The sequence below is a fragment of the Geotrypetes seraphini genome, chromosome 3 (genome assembly GCF_902459505.1).
Source record: "Geotrypetes seraphini chromosome 3, aGeoSer1.1, whole genome shotgun sequence".
Taxonomy (NCBI): Eukaryota; Metazoa; Chordata; class Amphibia; order Gymnophiona; family Dermophiidae; genus Geotrypetes; species Geotrypetes seraphini.
In genome coordinates, this window is record NC_047086.1 from 315,712,562 (window position 1) to 315,731,284 (window position 18,723).

General features: G+C 41.5%; 1 protein-coding gene across 11 annotated transcripts in view; it reads right to left on the minus strand.

Annotated features, from left to right (window-relative positions):
- PLCB1 (phospholipase C beta 1) overlaps positions 1 to 18,723 on the minus strand; it is a 1,208,816-nt gene that overhangs the window by 191,308 nt on the left and 998,785 nt on the right. The window contains exon 32 of one of the 11 annotated variants that reach the window (XM_033937388.1): positions 3,383 to 3,463. The exons of the other annotated variants lie outside the window; for them this stretch is intronic. Coding sequence (XP_033793279.1) covers positions 3,443 to 3,463 — 21 coding nt within the window. The 3' untranslated portion in view covers positions 3,383 to 3,442. Of the gene's footprint in view, positions 1 to 3,382; positions 3,464 to 18,723 lie in introns of those variants that run through there. 11 annotated transcript variants of the gene reach the window in all.

Consider the following 18,723-nt stretch of genomic DNA (forward strand, 5'->3'; position numbering starts at 1 on the left):
ATGAAATGCCATAGACCTCAACTGCCAGCAACAGAAGAGAGGAGTGCTAATGAGGTGAAAAGGTTAGAAAATGAAGAGAAAGAGAGAGGATGAGGGATGGAGGAAAGTGAATGGTGTAAGATGAGACAAGGGAGGGAACGTCGAGGAGGAAAGTGGAAGTGAAGAGGAGGCATGGAGAGGGGACAGGATGACTCAGTTCAGAATTTCTCCACAATGTATTCATGTACTCTTTCTCATAGTGTTCATTGATCTTCCCTTGCATTCACTTTGTTCTCCCACCAATTATAACCTCCATCCACTCATTCAGACCTTATAACACTCAGCTATCCATTCACTCATAACTCCCCATTGCTGCTCATAACCCAACTTGTACTTAGCCACTTAGGAGTACATTCCATAGAGGCCACTAGGCTAGTATTCTATAACAGTGGTTCCCAACCCTGTCCTGGAGGACCACCAGGCCAATCGGGTTTTCAGGTTATCCCTAATAAATATGCATGAGAGAGATATGCATATAATGGAAGTGAGAGGCATGCAAATCTGCTCCATGCATATTCATTAGGGTTAGCCTGAAAACCCAATTGGCCTGGTGGTCCTCCAGGACAGGGTTGGGAACCACTGTTCTATAACACCAGAGTTATGTGCCAAATCTTAGAGAACACTAGGTTAAGTCTGCAGTTATGTGCTAAACTTGAGGTGTCTATGACTGATGCAAATGATGGGGGCCTAAATGCAACTATTCCATAAAGTACCTGCAAGAATATGCCCATGACCATCCCACGTTAACACCCCCTGTGGATTTGGATGCAAGAAAAGTCAGGCACATGGTTTACAGAACTGATGTGTAAGTCTTATGCACACGACTGCAAATCTGTGTCAATTAATGCTTATTAATGACAATTATTAGCATGTATCCCCAATTAGTTTATTTTATTACTTGCATAACCGGCCCTAATCTAACTGAATAACCAATTTTGTGTCTAACTTTGCCACCATTTATAGAATTTGGGGGTTAGCTCCCCCAACACTCCTAACTCCCCGCATTCACTCATGAGGATTTCAGCTACTGATCAATCCCCATCCATTCACTCCTTTAAAACCCTCTGCCACTCTTGATCCCACCACTCGCTCACACACATATCTTAGCCAAGCACTTGAATCAGTGACGAACACATTTCTGTAGTGCTTAGAATATGCACTTTCCCACTTGTTTGTGTTTCAGCAGATTAATTTTTGAAATCTGTGAGACTGCTATAAAATCTTTCTTTTGTTTTTTTTGTGGCTTTTTGAATGTATGTTTAGTATTACTGCAATCCTGTTTGCGCTCACAAAAGTTCTGGGCATTGGGTAAGCTCTTTGGGACAAGGATCCAGACCAGGTGATTACAAAGCAAGAATTCTGATTATTCAGCTAGGTGCAGGTCTGGGCCGGGCTAATCCTGGTAGGCTGTGGGATTTAAGAAGATACTTCCCCTTATCTGTTCCTATACACAGTTCTAGAAATAAGCACTAGTAATCCAGGAATCTTTTAATCTAGAACTTTTTACTATTAAACTGTGGCAAAAGTCAAGTGGCAAACAATATCCTTGAAATATTTTTTTAAAAGTCTTTATTGTTGGAATTCAATTGCATACAGCAACTATTAGGCATTGATTAGCTTAAAAATGTCTAGTAACAGCAGTTCATGTCTACCTCTCCTCCAACCCATCCTATCTGGCACCTCCACTGAAGGCTGTATACTGTCTGGACTCTCCCCCCCAAATTGGGGTCCTGCTGTGCTCTTTTCCATCAGCCAGACTTACAATGAGGCCTGGACATCCCTGCGCATCTTCTCACCTAGGACGCACAATTTCCCTCACATACCTCCTGGACACATCAGGCAATTTTTCCCTGCTCTGCTTATGGGGCCCTCTACTTTTTCACCCCTGAGCTCACTCCTTTTCTCACCTTTGTTGCCTTTGCTTTCCCCTTTTTTTCAACACTCTTTTCTCAACAGGTCTTTGGCAGGAAGCATGGACACCAAAGACCATACGCTCAGTGATACAACACAGTAAATCCTTGGTTTGCGAGCATAATTCGTTCCGGAAGCATGCTTGTAATCCAAAGCACTCGTATATCAAAGTGAATTTCCTCATAGGAAATAATGGAAACTCATGATTTGTTCCACAACCCAAAAACTTTAATACAAAATACTGTACTGTAAAAAATAAAAATATATACAGTAAAACAAATAACCTGCCCTTTACTTTTGAATAGAATCGTGCCTGAAATGCACACTTATATAGCGCTCTTGAACTGTGGGTGAATTGGGTGTGATGCTTTTATTACGTTCAACTGCGCTCAGCATAAGATGTGCATATGTTGTGTGTGCTTGAACTGCGGGTGCTTGTATTACGTTCAGCCACGCTCGGAAATGCGCTCAGCGATGCGATGCGACGTATGTATATTATGCATACTTGATGTGATGCACGTATATGTGCTCGTACTACAAGACAATGCTCGTTTTATCGAGTTAAAATTTAATAAAATGTTTTGCTCGTCTTGCAAAACACTCGCACACCACTTTACTCGCTATCCAAGGTTTGACTGCACTTCCCTAATTTTCCTCTACCCAGTGACATCTATTGTCACTCACTTACTGCAACATAATACTATAACCATACTGTAAAAACTTTCAAAATGTCAATTTACTGGGTATGCCACACTCCCTTCCTCCCTTCTGGCAGGCTCTGGCCTAAGCGGACTCAGTAATCCCCTGGGGAATCTCACCCACTCTGCACTCTCATTCCCCAGAGAATTACATTATTATAATTCTATTATTATTTTCACTTGTAACAATCTCTGGAAGCGATGTATTCTAGAACTGTAGTTCCCTTTTCTGATTCTGAAGGCATGCAAAGAAAAAAAAGGGGTTTCCAGGGCTACCAATAACACAGTGACTCAGAGACACTGTTATACCTATTAATCTAAAGGAGATATATAAAAGGCAGGCAATCCGAGTTTTATTTCAGTGGATTAAGACTCATATCTCCAAATCACAAATGGAAAGCCTGCACAATGCATGTAGCTCAAGCCACCGAAACTGAAGAACCACTCATTAGGGAGCTTCTAGGGTTTCCACAGATCTGAAGCTTCTGGCTAAGAATAGCAATAGAAGCCTCAGAAAAACTGTCTTGAAATTTATGACTGTTATAATAAAGTGCAGAGTTAAACCAATTTCTTGCATACTATTTTGTCACAATTCACTGGCTCATCTTCTGCTGAAAAGCATCTCCATAATAGCAGCTTTACACTTGGCAAACGATCCCTAAGAAGCCTCTTATTTAACAGGAGACAATTCCTACTGGGTCCAAAGATTCAACATAAATTTACCTGGTCTCCCTCCCTGCCCGCCTTTGTCACTTGAGCTTATTTGCCAAGCAAAGCAGTTTACTTGGTCTCCTTTATCTAGAGATTATATTTACCTGTTAAGAAAGAGAGTTGAGTTAATGACTTAGGGCTCCTTTTACTAAACTGCGGAAAAGCTTCTTACCACAGGCTGGTGAGGAAAATGCTCTGATGCTCATTCAATTCCTAAGAGCATGGAGCATTAACCTCACCGGCCTGCAGTATGAAGCTCTTCTGTGGTTTAGTGAAACTCAGCGTTAAAAAGAGAAAGAAAGCAGATTAGAGTAGAGAGGGTCACCGGAGCCAAGAAAAGAGCAATAAAGCAAACTTAAAAAGGATTGTTTTGCCAGTAACTTTATCTGAGTCGAAGAGTAAGGCAGACACATGTAAGGATTAAATATCAACTGCACAGTACCGTGTATAGTAATAAATAAAAACTGAAAATGGAAACTATTATTCTACCCAAAAATGTATGGCTGTGAACCTGAGTGTAGAACTATCTGCTTGTACACATTGGGCCTGATATACAATCAGCATTTTGCTGACCACTGCTGGCGTTACCCCTGGAAATTCAATGCTAGGCCACCTGCAGGGTCTGGCATTGAGTTTCTGTGGTTACAGAGCAGGTGAAAACACAGTCAGTTAGGTGCGACATTCAGCACCTAACCATCTATGGTAAACCACATAAAAATATGTAGTTACCTTGGCTGGTTAAATGCTGAATATCACATTTAACCGATTGTGCTGACTCTGCCCATGAAACATCTCCAAAATAGCTGGTTTCAAACTGGGCGCTAACCGGACATTTTCAACAGTGCTATCCAGTTACGTGCCGCTGAATATGACTGATTAGCCACAAACAAGTGATTTAACCAGCCAGGAAATACAAAAACAAGAAAGACCTGTGATCCACACTACAGTATAGCTGAAAAAAAATCACAATAAACAAGGTGGAGAAGTCATCGCTGAATGATCCAGTAAAAGTTTATTAAAAATGTAAAAATATAAAAACCAATATATAAGTCATAAACACATCAATTGTGTTTAGCAATGTGATACATATAATTCAAAAAACTACTTTGCTCACAGTAGGAATTAGTTGAAAATTGGATGAACGTATGGTTCAGACCTAATACAGTTCGTGTTTCAACAGGACTATGCCTTCATCAGGGGTTCTGATTTCTGATTACACTTCTCCTTCTCTATTCGCAGTTTTGACGATCACGGTTTCGACTATTCGCAATTTTTTGCCTGGGCCCCTTGGCCCCGGGATTTGGATTGGGGTGAGGAGGAGGAGGCGATCGGAGGCAACTTCATGCATGGACCTTACCTGGTGGTCTAGCGGTAGCGTGGGGCAGGATCGATCTTCCTATACTCCTGATCCGTGCTGTGAGTTCCCGTGGTCTTACGAGACCACAGGAACTAACAGCATGGCTCTGCATGGGGCAGGAGTGTAGGAAGATCGGTGGGTCAGAGTCGGCTCAAAAGATATTCGCACATTTTCCTTATTCGCGGGCTGGCTCTGCCCATAATCCCCGTGAATACAGAAGGAGAAGTGTAAAATGCTGGAAAGGAGCAAATGGATTTTGATGCATTCAATGGAAATGTTCAAATGCCTGGATTAGCCACAAGAGACAACTGCTCCACCTTGTTTGTTGGGGAGGGGGTGGCTAGTTTAATCATTTTGAATATTGACCCCTATCATTATTGTAATGCTACTGAAGTTAGTCAGGTAAGCCATTTTACCATCCAAGTTTTATACTCCTGAAGAAAGCTAATTTGCAGGGCTGGTGTTGGACATTCATGGGCCCAGGGCAGAAACTGGGAAGGGGCCCCAAAGTTGCCAATAGCCTATACTTCCTTTAGCTTGAGGTCCCAAGCAATGTGTTCACTCATGTGATTCTTCCTTGAGTACCTCCCATGATATAGGTTACCAGATTTTATGCAGTAGAAATCCAGACACATGGCCCTGCCCATTCCACTTCCAGCCCATCCTGTCTGGCCTTTGGCCCCGCCTCATTACACCCCCCACCCCCAAAAAGCCTTGTCTTTCTTCTCCGACCTCTGGGATGAATCTGAAGGGCCTCCGAGCATGTGCATGACATCATCCACACATATTCAGAGGCCCTCCAGATGCAGCTGGAGGTCGAGCAATCCAAAACCTGGACAAACTACCAGGTTTTGAAAAGTCCATAATGGCACCCAGACAGTCCTCTAAAAAGAGGACATGTCTGGGTTTTCCCAGCTGTCTGGTAACCCTAGGTTAACATTGCATACCACCCTAATACAGGAAGATTACACTTCCCCCTCCAAATCTGTGGATTTGGTTATTCGCAATTTTTTTTGGGGAAAAAAAAAGCTTCATTTCAGACCTTCCCCGTTTCCCTCCCAGCATCCCAGCCTTACCTGGTGGTCTAGCAGGCTTTCAGGGCAGGAGCGATCTTCCTACGCTCCTGCCTCGTGCAGTTCGTCAATAGGAAATTGCTGCTTCGAGCTACCGTCGTAGTCTCAAGAGACTACGGGAGCTCACGGCAGCCATTTCCTATTGCTGATCTGCACGGGGCAGGAGCGTAGGAAGATCGCTCCTGCCCCGAAAGCCACTAGACTACCATGTAAGGTCAGTACAGGCTGCCCAGCTCAGAGAGGAACGATCTTCGCTCTGCCCGGCCCAACACCGAAGCGGGGAAATAGGAGACCGAAGCACCCGCACTGGCCCCTGCAAACATGCAACACGCATGGAAGGAGGCGATCGGAGGCGGAGACCACCAGGTAAAGTCCGAGGGTGGGTCAGAGCCGGCACAAAGTTATTCACGATTTTTCACATTTCACGGTCCGGTTCTGCCCCTAACCCCCACGAATATCAAGGGAGAAGTGTACTGGGAAAAATTATGTTATACTGACAGTCTCAAAAGCCTACTACACTTTTATTTAGGAAGAGAATTGTTCTGTGGTGGGTACTGTTTACTTCAACGAAGTATCACCCAGGTCAAATAGCCAAACAGCACTGTGAGTAGTGTTAGTTGGCGCCCCCTCTGGAGATGGTTTATTCTGCACCATATGCTTGGAACAGACTTCCTGAATCATTATGCAAGGCTCCATCTCTAGCAATATTCAAATCCAAGCTAAAAGCTCACTTTTTCAGGCTGATTTTAATTCAGCATAAGAAACCTATGTCCATCTTACCATTCTCTCTGTGAGAAACTCCCCAACCCCTATATGTCCTGTTTGTCTGTCTAAATTAGATTGTAAGCTCTTCTGAGCAGTGACCGTCTATTACATGTTAAATGCACATGTGCAGCGCTGTGTACGCCTTTCAGCGCTATAGAAATGATAAATAGTAGTAATACTGGTTCAGCTTGGAGTCATATAATATCACATTTTTATTTTCCCTTTTCTGATATGCAAGCAGTCTCCTCACACCATTGGCTTCTGGAATTAGATCAAGTGTTCTGAGCAGTGTTACAGAATATGTATGATCTACGTCGGATTTATGCCAGGTTTCAGTTGGTATAAATCCCCATGCTTAAAAGTTAGGCATGGATTCCGGTGCTAGGTATTATCATATAAATAGTGTTCAACTCAGAGTATCATTTATAGCGTAGCACAGAGGCCCAGATTCTCTAAACAGCGCTGTTGCTGGTGGCCACCTTCAAAGCGGCTGACGATCGCGTGTCAATCACTCGACAGCGCCGTTTTTAAAAAACACCTCCGGCAAAGGTAGGCACCAGAAATGTAAGCCGGGGTTTTCAAGTCCTACATTTCCGGCACTCCTGGATGCACCTAATGCCACTTCTGGCGTTAGCCAAGCCTATAGTGGTGTTAGGCGCAATTCTGGAACTGTTTGCTTAGGCGCCAATAGGCGCCTTGGAATTTTATTTAAGTACATCATTTAAGAAATTTTTAAAAGACACAATTATTTGTAGGTTTTGATTTATCTAAATTTCATTAAATTCTGGTATTAAGGAAAATTGGAAAGATTACATTAAGTCATTTGTAGTATTTCATGATGCTTTGTCTATGTTTATAATTTGTGTATGTATGATGTTTGTACACCGCTTAGATTCAAGCGGTTTATAAATTTTGAAAATACAATAAATTTTTAAGTAGCAGTTCAAACGAGGCTTCCTTTTTATCTTAGATGCCGGAACGGTCCCATTTATAGAATTTCCCCCTTAGTGCTCATTTTTTTCAGCACCATATGTAGAATTTGGGTAATGTTCAAGAGAGGCCATAATGTTTGTGATTGGGCTGTGCATTTCCAGGTACCTCTGAGTTAGATCAGTTCCATGGATATGGGGTCTATAGTGCACGTGACAATGGGTTTTATTCATAAATTATTACTCATACTGAACAGATAAATCCTATCACTCAGAAGATTTATGATATCAAATCTATTACTACATGTTCTTCATCATCTGTGATACATGTGTTCCAGTGGCCTTTTATTTAGGAAGGACTACCAAGAAAATGGCCTTGAGGTTAACAGAGCATAAAAGCAGAATCACAAGGACTAAGACAGCATTTTTAGTATCTCATTGTATTAAAAAATATTCCGCTTTGCTGAACTGTGTTGGTTCATTATAGATCACGTGTTAGGGACTAAGGAGGGGGAGGGGGATCAGATGGTGATTTTAGCCTAGAAAGAATAATAGTGGATCTTTAAGTTCAAAGCTATTTAAACCTCATGGACTAAATGATAAGCCCGCCCTAGTCCCACACAAAACATGCCCCCTTGAAATTTAGATGAACTACTGACAAATGGCATAGAAAACCATCTAGAAAATAGGTTTTGAAAATGGCGATTTGGACGTTTTAGCGATTAAAACATCCAAGTGCCACTTTATGCCCCCTTAATGTGTTTTGCACAATATGGAGATACGTATACAGTACAGTAGTTTGAAATTGATGTCAAAGAGATCCTTTTAAAGAAAGCCGAGAGGAGGAAATCAGTTGGTACCTGGAGCTGAATGATAGCACACTTTGGCCGAGGAGTTGCTACATAGAACCAGACTGAAAATGCCTACTGCTGAAGCAGAATTTTTTTTTAAGTTCAAACTTTTAATTAGGTTTTAGCATACATAATAATTAAGAAGCCTTGATATCAGGTTAGATAAATCAATGATCACATGGTTATTATGAATAATTAGCGGCAACAGTGGGAGTATCATTGAAGAAATTGTTGTTGGTGACCATGAAGATAAGAATAGGCAGAAACTACTGTATTAAATGGGTCTGCTTTTGCTGCAATTTTTTTCATTGTTGAGAGCAGATAATGTCGGCTTTTAAAACCTTGATCATCAACAATGAAAGCACAGCAAATATTGGAATTGATGAATGAGAACGAAGGCTGATCAGTAATAGTGATAATAAAACTACACCGAGGTCTTGGGTCATATCATATGGTCCTTTAGGATAATTAATTTTAACAATTTCTTCAAATATTGACTAATATCTATTAAATACTAGGAGGATATGGGCTTATTTGTATTTTATAAAGACAACATTTACAAAATAGAGACTTACAATCTAGAGAGAGAGAGAGACAGAAAGAGAGAGAGCAAGCAGTAGATAAATAACTTGACAGAATACAAGGGAAAAGTGGGTAGAACTATTGAGATCTACAGTAGACTCTCAGTTATCCAGCACTCACGGGGATTGGTGGATGGCAGATAACTGTAGTTTCTATCATCCCCCCACCCCCACTTGTAGGTCCAGCATCTGCTCTTCCCTTCTTTATGGGTAACTTCCCCCCCTTCTCTCCTACTTTCTCTCCCCTTCTCCCCCCCCCCCATTATGCATACATCTCCCCTGTCCTTCACCCTGCAGGTAATGGCTAATGAGACATTAATGAGCAGTAATTGGATGCTAACAACCAGCTACTGTTCAGATCCACCAAAATGGCAAAATATTTAGCCTTAGACACTCAACAATACCACATATGTCCCAAATCTAAGGCATACACAAACTCATTCAGTTTCTTCTCCTCATTAATTTATGCATGTTCTTGGCACATTTCTAAAAGACCTCAGAACCACGACTCCACCGTCCCACTCAAAGTGTTTTATACGGGGAGAAACTTGTGGTGAACTCCTCACCGGTCTTATATTCAATTTTTCAGATTTAAATTAGTGCTCCAGGCTACTTATAATTTAACTTCTCAAAATATAACTTATATTTTACTTAACTTTAGTAATGGTGTACTATCAGAATCTCACTGAGTTCAGAGGTAGGACCCAACATGTTTCACCGAAGTTTCATCAGTGATCCATGCTAGATAAAAAATATCAACATCAAGATTAATGTTTCCACAACAGATACCACTCTTCCTTACCAAAACCGTTAACCACCACCGTACACTCGTATTTCTGTTAGTAAGATGACGGCGGTGTTTCAGGGCTCGGAGTATATAGTCTAGTTGCTAAAAGACCCGCCTATCCAAAAACATCTGATCACCAGGCCCCCGCCCCCCAGGGCATGCGCTCCTAGCCTACATGCTGAAAATAGCCAAGATTGCCTCGACCTAATTATGGATCAGAACATAGAAGCCAAGCATAAGTCTCGGATCAACAATGCAATCATGCAAGCCCCTATAGTCCAACATATGATAAAAATGAAGCATTTGGTGTCGGGTTTGAGATGGAGAGTGATTGAAAGTTTACAACAAGATGGGAGGGTGGGGGGGGGATTTGAAGAATGCATTAAACATGAAGGAACAAAGGTGGATCCATAGACTTAATACTATAGAACCTCATGGACTTAACATTGAAGTGGAGTGGGCTTCTATGTTCTGATCCGTAGTCAGGTCGAGGCAATCTTGGCTATTTTCAGCATGTAGGCTAGGAGCGTGCGCCCTGGGAGGCGGGGTCCTGGTGATCAGATGTTTTTGGATGGGCGGGTCATTTAGCAACTAGACTATATACTCTGAGCCCTGAAACGCCGCTGCCATCTTACTAACAGAAACACGAGTGTACGGTGATGGTTAGCGGTTTTGGTAAGGAAGAATGATTATTACTATGGGTTGTAGGTAGTGGTATCTGTTGTGGAAACATTAATCTTGATATTGATATTTTTTATCTAGCATGGATCCCTAATGAAACTTCGGTGAAATATGTTTGGTCCTACCGCTGAACTTAGTGAGATTCTGATAGTACACCATTACTAAAGTTAAGTAAAATATAAGTTATATTTTGAGAAGTTAAATTATAAGTAGCCTGGAGCACTAATTTAAATCTGAAAAATTGAAAATAAGACCGGTGAGTTCACCACAAGTTTCTCCCCGTATAAAACACATTGAGTAGGACGGTGGAGTGGTGGTTCTGAGGTCTTTTAGAAATGTGCCAAGAACATGCATAAATTAATGAGGAGAAGAAACTGAATGAGTTTGTGTATGCCTTAGATTTGGGACATATGTGGTAACAACCAGCTACTGGCATTAATTGGTACCAATTAAGATTTACATGCACATCTGGTTGCATTCTATAAGATGGGCACCTATACTCCATAGCACCCCCCCTAAAGGGGGTGTACCATGGGAGGGACATAGGCAGGTCAGGAGCACTCCAAAAAGTTATATACAGTTTTATAGAATAATGGGTTTCCATTCCTAACATGTGTGCTGGGATTTACACCAGGTTTCAGCAGGCATAAGTCTGGCACCCAGATCTGGGTGTGGGAATTGGCATTACATGTCAGTCTATAAAGAACATGAACCCTTACTTGCGGTTAGTGCTGATCTTTTCTGACATTCGTTTTTGAATGGAAATTGTTTTCAAGAGTTATGCCTACAAGGACTGGGCAATCCTACAAAAACCCACCAGGACCACAAGTAATAATAATAATAATAACATAAGTTCATGTAATCCTTTTTCTTCTTCTCTACCCACTATTTTAAGTTCTTGTAAACCGTGTCGAGCTCCATTCTCATGGAGATGATGCGGTATATAAACTTAAGGTTTAGATTAGATTAGATTAGATATACCACAGGACCGTGAAGTTCTATGCGGTTTACAATGATTAGGAATGTTACAGATTGAATGGAATAAACAAAGTACAGACTTAGTGATTGATAGTTCTAGAGATCGTTTGTTGAGGACTATGATTGTATAGGTTGGTTTCCCAAGTATTTCAGGAACAGATGTGTTTTAAGGTGTTTCCTGAATTCCCCATAGGTAGTAGGCATGAGCAATTGTTCAAGGTCTTTACCCCATAATGCTGCTTGATGTGCGAAAAGATGTTGGTGATGACTTTAAAATTTACAACCTCTAACCGGTGGAGAAACAAAGTTCGGGTGTGAACTTCGCTTGTGTCTGTTGGTTGTGAAAGAGAGAAGGTCTGTTATGTATTTAGGGGCTAAGCCATAAAGTACCTTGAAGCAAAAACAACCAAACTTGAATTTCACACGTGCCTCCATCGGCAGCCAGTGTAAAAATCTATAGGAAGGTGTCACGCGATCAAACTTCTTCAGTCCACAAAGTAGTCTATACCGCTGCATTTTGAACTAGTTGCAATCTCCACATATACTTCTGGGGGAGTGCCAAGTAGGCGATGTTACAATAATCGAGTTGACTCAGTATAAAGGATTATACCAGAATTTGAAATGATGAGACATCGAAGTAAACTCTGATGGACCGAAGTTTCCAGAGGGTGAGAAAGATTTTTCTGATTAACGAGTCTACCTGGTCTTTCATGGTCAGGTTCTGGTCCAGTGTTACTCCTAATATCTTCATAATGGGATATTAGGATAACTAAGGTTATTGATGCACATTGGTGCTTTAGTGTCAAGTGGGTATGGCGATGCTATGAAAAATTTTGTTTTCTCTGAGTTTAGTTTTAGTCTGAATTCAGTCATCCACTGCTCCATCCGATTTAGTTCTTCTGTTGCTTTGGGGGTGACTTCTGAGACAGAGTTGGTGAATGGGATAATTATCGTGAAGTCGTCAGCGTAGCTAAATAGTTTTATCCCCAGCTGGGACAGTTGTGCATCCAATGAGGTCATGTAAACATTGAAGAGCAAAGGGGATAGCGGTGATCCTTGTGGCACACCAGATGGATTGCTCCATGTGTCTGAGAGATCGTGATTAAAACGGACTTGGTAGGTGCGTGATATAAGGAAACCAGTTCAGTACCTCTCCTCTGATTCCGATTGCGTCTAGGCATTGTAACAATTTTCCATGGTCCACCAAATCAAAGGCAGAATTCATGTCAAATTGCATGATTAGGGCGTTGAGGCCCTTACTGAACAAGTAATGCAAATTTCCCAGAATAGCCACAATTACTGTTTCAGTGCTAAATAGAGGCCTAAAACCAGATTGAGTTTCGTGCAGAAGAGAGAATTGGAAGAGAGAGTAGGCCTCCCATTTCTACAGACCAATGCAAAATGGAAATCATATTAGAGAAAATTGAAGTCACTGCGATAAAAAAGGTATTTGATATAGAAATAAACAAACACAACAACAGATAAAGGCCAAATGGCCCATCTAGTCTGCCCATCCACAGCATCCACGATCTCCTCCTCCACCTAAGAGATCCCACATGTCTGTCACACGTTTTCTTGAATTCAGCCACAGTCCTTGTCTCCACCATCTCCACCAGAAGACCATTCCATTAATCTACTACCCTTTCTACAACATAGTATTTCCTTATGGTTACTAGATTTCCGGATTTTCCTAGACATGTCCTTCTTTTCGAGGACATGTCCGGGGGTCCGGACGGCTTTTCAAAACCCGGCACTGTCGTCTGGGTTTTAAAAAGCCTCCTTTAAATCGTGTCGGGCAGGAGGAAATTCACGCATGCGCAGATGCCACACGATGTCATGCGCACGCGTGGCATCCGCACATGCACGGATTTCCTCCTGCTCAATGGGAGCAGGGGGCAGGACTGGGGCATAACAGGATGGGGATGGGTGGAACTAGGTGGGCCTGAAGATGGTTCCAAGGGTCCAGATTTTACTATAGTAAAATCTGGCAACTCTATATTTCCTTATATTACTCCTGAACCTATAACCTTTTAACTTCATCCTATGCCCTCTCCTTCCGGAATTTCTCTTCATTTGAAAAAGGCTTATCTCCATTACATTAAGGCCCAGATTCTCTAAACGGTGCTGATTTTTTAGGCACTGGTAGGCACCCAAACTCAGAAAACAATGCCGCTGAAATGACATTTTACAATGAGTTTCAAGGCACCTACTGGCACCTAAAACATCGTCACCGGAGTCGTGCTTCCTGCCTGTGGGCGTGGCTAATGCTGAACGTGGCATTAGGTGGGCTAAGCACCTACAGAGACCGATTCACATCATAGGTAGGTGCAGGAAATGTGGGCCAGGAAAATCATGGCCTACATTTCTGGCGCCTAACTTTGCCAGAGAGGCGATTCTGTACCCGGCGCCATTGTGTGATTGACAAGCGATCGGCAGCCACTGACAATGGCACCGATTACAGAAATCATGTCTAAATGCCACGTAGATATTTAAAAGTCTCAATCATATTCCCTCTCTCTCGCCTTTCTTCCAGAGTATACATACTGAGGTCTCTAAGTCTGTCCTACCCAGTGACATGAAAACAATTCTAAGATGAAGCTCTAGTGCTGTGGAGGGGCATAATCGAAAGGGATGTCTAAGTCCGCTTACGTCCAACTCGCAAGTCATCCAAAGTTAAAAAAGAGCCTAAGACACATTTTCGAAAGAGACGTCCAACTTTTTTTTACTTTCGAAAATTGTCTAATTATACGTCCTGCCGATCTGATCGTCCAAGCCATTAAATCGTCCATCTTTATACCACATTTCCGTCCAACTTTCCGTCCAAGTCCAAAACGCCTAGAGCAAGCCCTGTTGAAGTGGGAGGGATCTGCAAAGTGATGGACTGCACACCCAGACATGCCACTTAAATAGTGGGGTACCTTAGAGGGCACTGCTGTGAACTTCACAAAAAGGGTGCCATGGCTTCTCCTCACTACAACTCCCTTATAGGTGATGGTGAGCCCCCCAAACCACCTCCAGAATCCCCTAGACCCACCTATCTACCACCCAATAGCCCTTATGGCTGCAGGACCCTCTTATATGCCAGTAAAAAAGAGTTTTGGGGGTATATAGAGGAGTGCACATGTTTAAGTATCAATGCAGTAATTACAGGGGCTTATGGGCATGGGTCCTCCTCTCCATGGGTCCTTAACCCACCCTCAAGACGACTTAAGCTGCCTCTGGGCTGGACGACTAGGCTTTCCTATGCCAGGCGGCCAGGTGATGATGGTCTGGAGGCTAAACTAAACTAAACTAAACCTTAAGTTTATATACCGCATCCTCTCCACGGAAGTGGAGCTCGGCACGGTTTACAAGAACTTAAAATATAAGAAGAGAAAGGAAAAGGTTTACATGAGCTTATATATAGAAAGGAAGAGTAAGGGGGAAAATAGAATTACATGTTAGAGAAGAGCCAAGTTTTCAGTTGCTTGCGGAATAGTTGGAGAGAGCCCAGGTTCCTCAAGGGATAGTAAGGCTGAATTTTAAAGTTCTGAATAAAATTTTTATGGGGGGGGGGGTCGGTAATCACCGGGGTAGTGTGTGGGGGTCTGTGTTATATGTTTGTAGTGTTTATCTGGTGAGTTTAGGTGGGTTTTTGTGACTTAGACCATGTTTTACATGGTCTAAGTCACAACATCCAAATTCCTCCTAGGCTCTGTTGTTAAACTTTCGGTTATACATGCTGTACGACTAAGTCTAAGCCGGCCCATGTCCCGCCCAACTCCCGCCCTCAACATGCCTCCCGAAACGCTCCGCTTAGCTTTGGACGTTGAGCGGCACTATGAAGGCCTAGGTCGTTTAGAAATACGTCCAAAACCCGTTTTTATTTTTGGCGCTTGGACGTTTTTGAGAAATGTTCGACCAAGTGCCGACTTAGGCCGGTTTTTGGACCTATGATTATGAACCCCATAGTGTATATATGAATAAAAAAGGACTTCAGACTTAAGGGCTCTCAAATCCTGACCTGATAATACAACAGAAGAAGGGTGTGGCTGCAGTGCTGTTTCAGATTTACCTGCTTGAGGGATGAATACATGTATTTTGATCTTAGAGCTGCCAGAGGCAAATAAAATGTTAAAGTCAAATATAGCTCTCTGTGTATTACTTAAAGAAAACACTTAACATTATCATTGAATGGTAGCAATTTGTAACCAGTTATTAAATGTTTGTAAAAGGAGAAACTCTCAGTTAAAGAGAACAATCGATGAATGCTCTACAGCAGTGGTTCCTAACCTTGTCCTGGAGGACCACCAGGCCAATCAGGTTTTCAGGCTAGCCCTAATAAATATGCATGAGAGAGTTTTGCATATAATGGAAGTGACAGGCATGCAAATCTGCTCAATGCATGTTCATTAGGGCTATCCTGAAAACCCGATTGGCCTGGTGGTCCTCCAGGACAGGGTCGGGAACCACTGCTCTAAAGGGCCAAATAACTCCTTCATCAAACAAGTCCTTAGTCTTCTAAGGCTTCTCACTTTCTCTATACGAGACAATGCCACACATCATTAACTTCCTCCTCATTTTCATTTCATTTCATAGCTACCCTCTTAGTAATATGTGTCCATAACCTTGCGAAAAATGCCCATCCAAAAACACAATATCTCAATTAATGCACTAAAACATTAAGACCAACTTATCTCAATTTGAACTGGCAGACTGTTCAGACACGACAAATAAAAAGCACATATGCCTTTGGGTGAATCTGTTTTTGTGGACTTGCATGTCAGTAGAACATAAAAACACAATATCTGGGTATATAAGGAGTATAAGACTCATCTGGGCTATACTATCTGTTCCAAAATGCCTATATCAAACTCATTATTGAAAGCAAAGAAATTCAACCATGTTTCTCCACTCCTCAAAAAATCTCATTGGATCGAGTAACCTATAAAATATGCTTGTTAACCCTTAAGTCACTTCTTTATAAAGCTCCAGCCTTCAGTGACAGACTCTTGGCTCCTTATGCTTCCACTAGCATACTCAGATCTAATTATCAACATTTACTGTCTGATCCCTCCCTTAAAAATTATTAATACTCAAAGACGGCACCACCAACGTGGAATTCCCTCTCCATTAACTTAAGGGAAGAGCATCTTATAGACAGATTTATGAGCAAGTTAAAATGTTTTCTTTTTAAATATGCTTTTGACTGTTAGCTCCCCAAACTAGGATTGCACCCTCAAATTTTGACCTCTGATCTCTCCTAGCCACTCTCGCTTAACCCTTCCTTTTGTCTTATCCCTTATTTGTCCCATCTTTTATCAACTATTATATTTCTTACCCTTTCTTCCTCATGGCTCTATATGTCCTGTACACCAGGTCCCTGAATATTATAAATAATTTTTTTTTACCATGTTTATTGCTTAGAAGTATGATTAAGCAATTAATCCAATTAAAAAAAAACAAAAAAAAAACTTGAACTTTTAAAATGATATAGACAAGTGGTTCTTAAACCTGTTCTGGGGGACCCCCAGTCAGTTGGGTTTTCAAGATATCCCTAATGAATACACATGAGGAAGATTTGCATGCCTGTCACCTCTATTATATGCAAATCTGCTCATGCATATTCATTAGGGATATCTTGAAAACTCAGCTGGCTGAGGGTCCCCCAGGATAGATTTAAGAACCACTGCATTGGGCTTTGGCTCCCCTCTCAAACTGAGGACTTGAGTAATATACTGTATAATTTGAGTTCTTATTTTCAGTAATATTTGTAATTTCTGTTTTTATACTTGGAATTTAATTTGCAAAATAAAAACACAAAATAGTACACTGTTCCTGCTTCAAAGTTTCAGCTCATATACCTCTAATGCTTGCGGATATCAGAAGAATAGAGGGCCCATTCTTGGAAAATGAGCTTTTCAATGGTTGTCCTTGAAATCAGCAGCATACAGTGTGGTCCACACCAATTGCACCTGGCCTTGACTGTTCTGATAGCCACCATCAATAGGTCCTCATCTGGATAATATTTCTAGATTTCTTTTCATATTATCTTTGATTCGGTCTACTCTTTTCTCGGTCTCTCCCATTCCTGCTCTCTTGCCAACTTTCTCTTTCTTTCCACATCTCCCTTTGATCTTCTACACCTCTCTCAGTTCTCCAGCCATTACTCTCCATACATGGCACAAGCAATGACAAAGGATACTAATTTTTTTTTTCTCTTATGTTTGATAATAAGAAATAGATTGATCTATGGCAGTTTGCAATCTTAATATCATTTAAAAAGCTTTTAAAACATGGAGCTGGCTTAGTGGCTCATTGGCAGTGTTTGCAAGCTAAGTGGAAAGGCTTGGGGTTAATTATTGGCTCAGGTCTTCTGCTTCTTGGGTGTACTAGGGCAGAGGGGGAGGGGGAGACCCAGTCACTGTACAATAGCAGCACCTTGTGGCTCCATTAGAGTCATGACTGCAAGTTTACAGTCAGAGCTCTGAAGCCAGAGGCCCCACTGAGGACTGACTCTGCAATGAATGAGCTAGACTAAATTGGGAAGGCAATATAGAAAGTGAGGAAATAAATCTCTGACGCCAGGTCGCAGTTCTGCTTCTCACTGAACAGATAGCCTGAAGGAGTAGGAGAAAACTGCCTGCTAGCAAATTAGAAAAAGCCCTGAAAACTTGTTTAAAATCAATGTGAAAGTTATTTTCTGGAAATCTGTCTTAGAAAAATTAAATTAATGTGACACAATGGTAGACTAAGCTTTGCCAATGAGAAATAAAATGTAATTGTACAGGCAAATTATATGTGCATTGATTATTTTCACAAAGTTAGCTAGGATATTTGGATAATCTGTTTTCTAGCAGCCGTCATGATGACCCACAAAGGGATCAATATATATTTCATGATCTTCAACCACTTCAGCCTCACTCTTCTGCAGGAACAATTCTTAAAATAATGAGATTGAACTTTATCAGACAAATAAACAGCAATCTATCTTCTGAACAGAAGACTGGACCCTCAGGGAATTAATTCACCAGAGTTCTGCAATAGGGTGTCTGATTGAATGTGAAGAAATAAATGTTCTTTGTTCCGGTTATTTGTTGTATTACATCAAATATAAAAGGTTTGCACAAATTAAACGGCAGAGAAGCCACTTAACTAAAAAAAGATTTGGACAAAATCTGTGTCCTACATGTGGACAAAGCATTAATCAAATAGGCCTTTCTTAAACATATTTTTGAGGTGTGCAAAAATTTTGCACATGGGCATAAATCTTGAGACAGAGTCTAAGGTGCCCTGCACTAACCTGAATATTTTACTGTACAGCAGGAGAAAATGTTCACAGGTTAGACAATTTGCTTACATTCACTATATCTAAAACTTCAT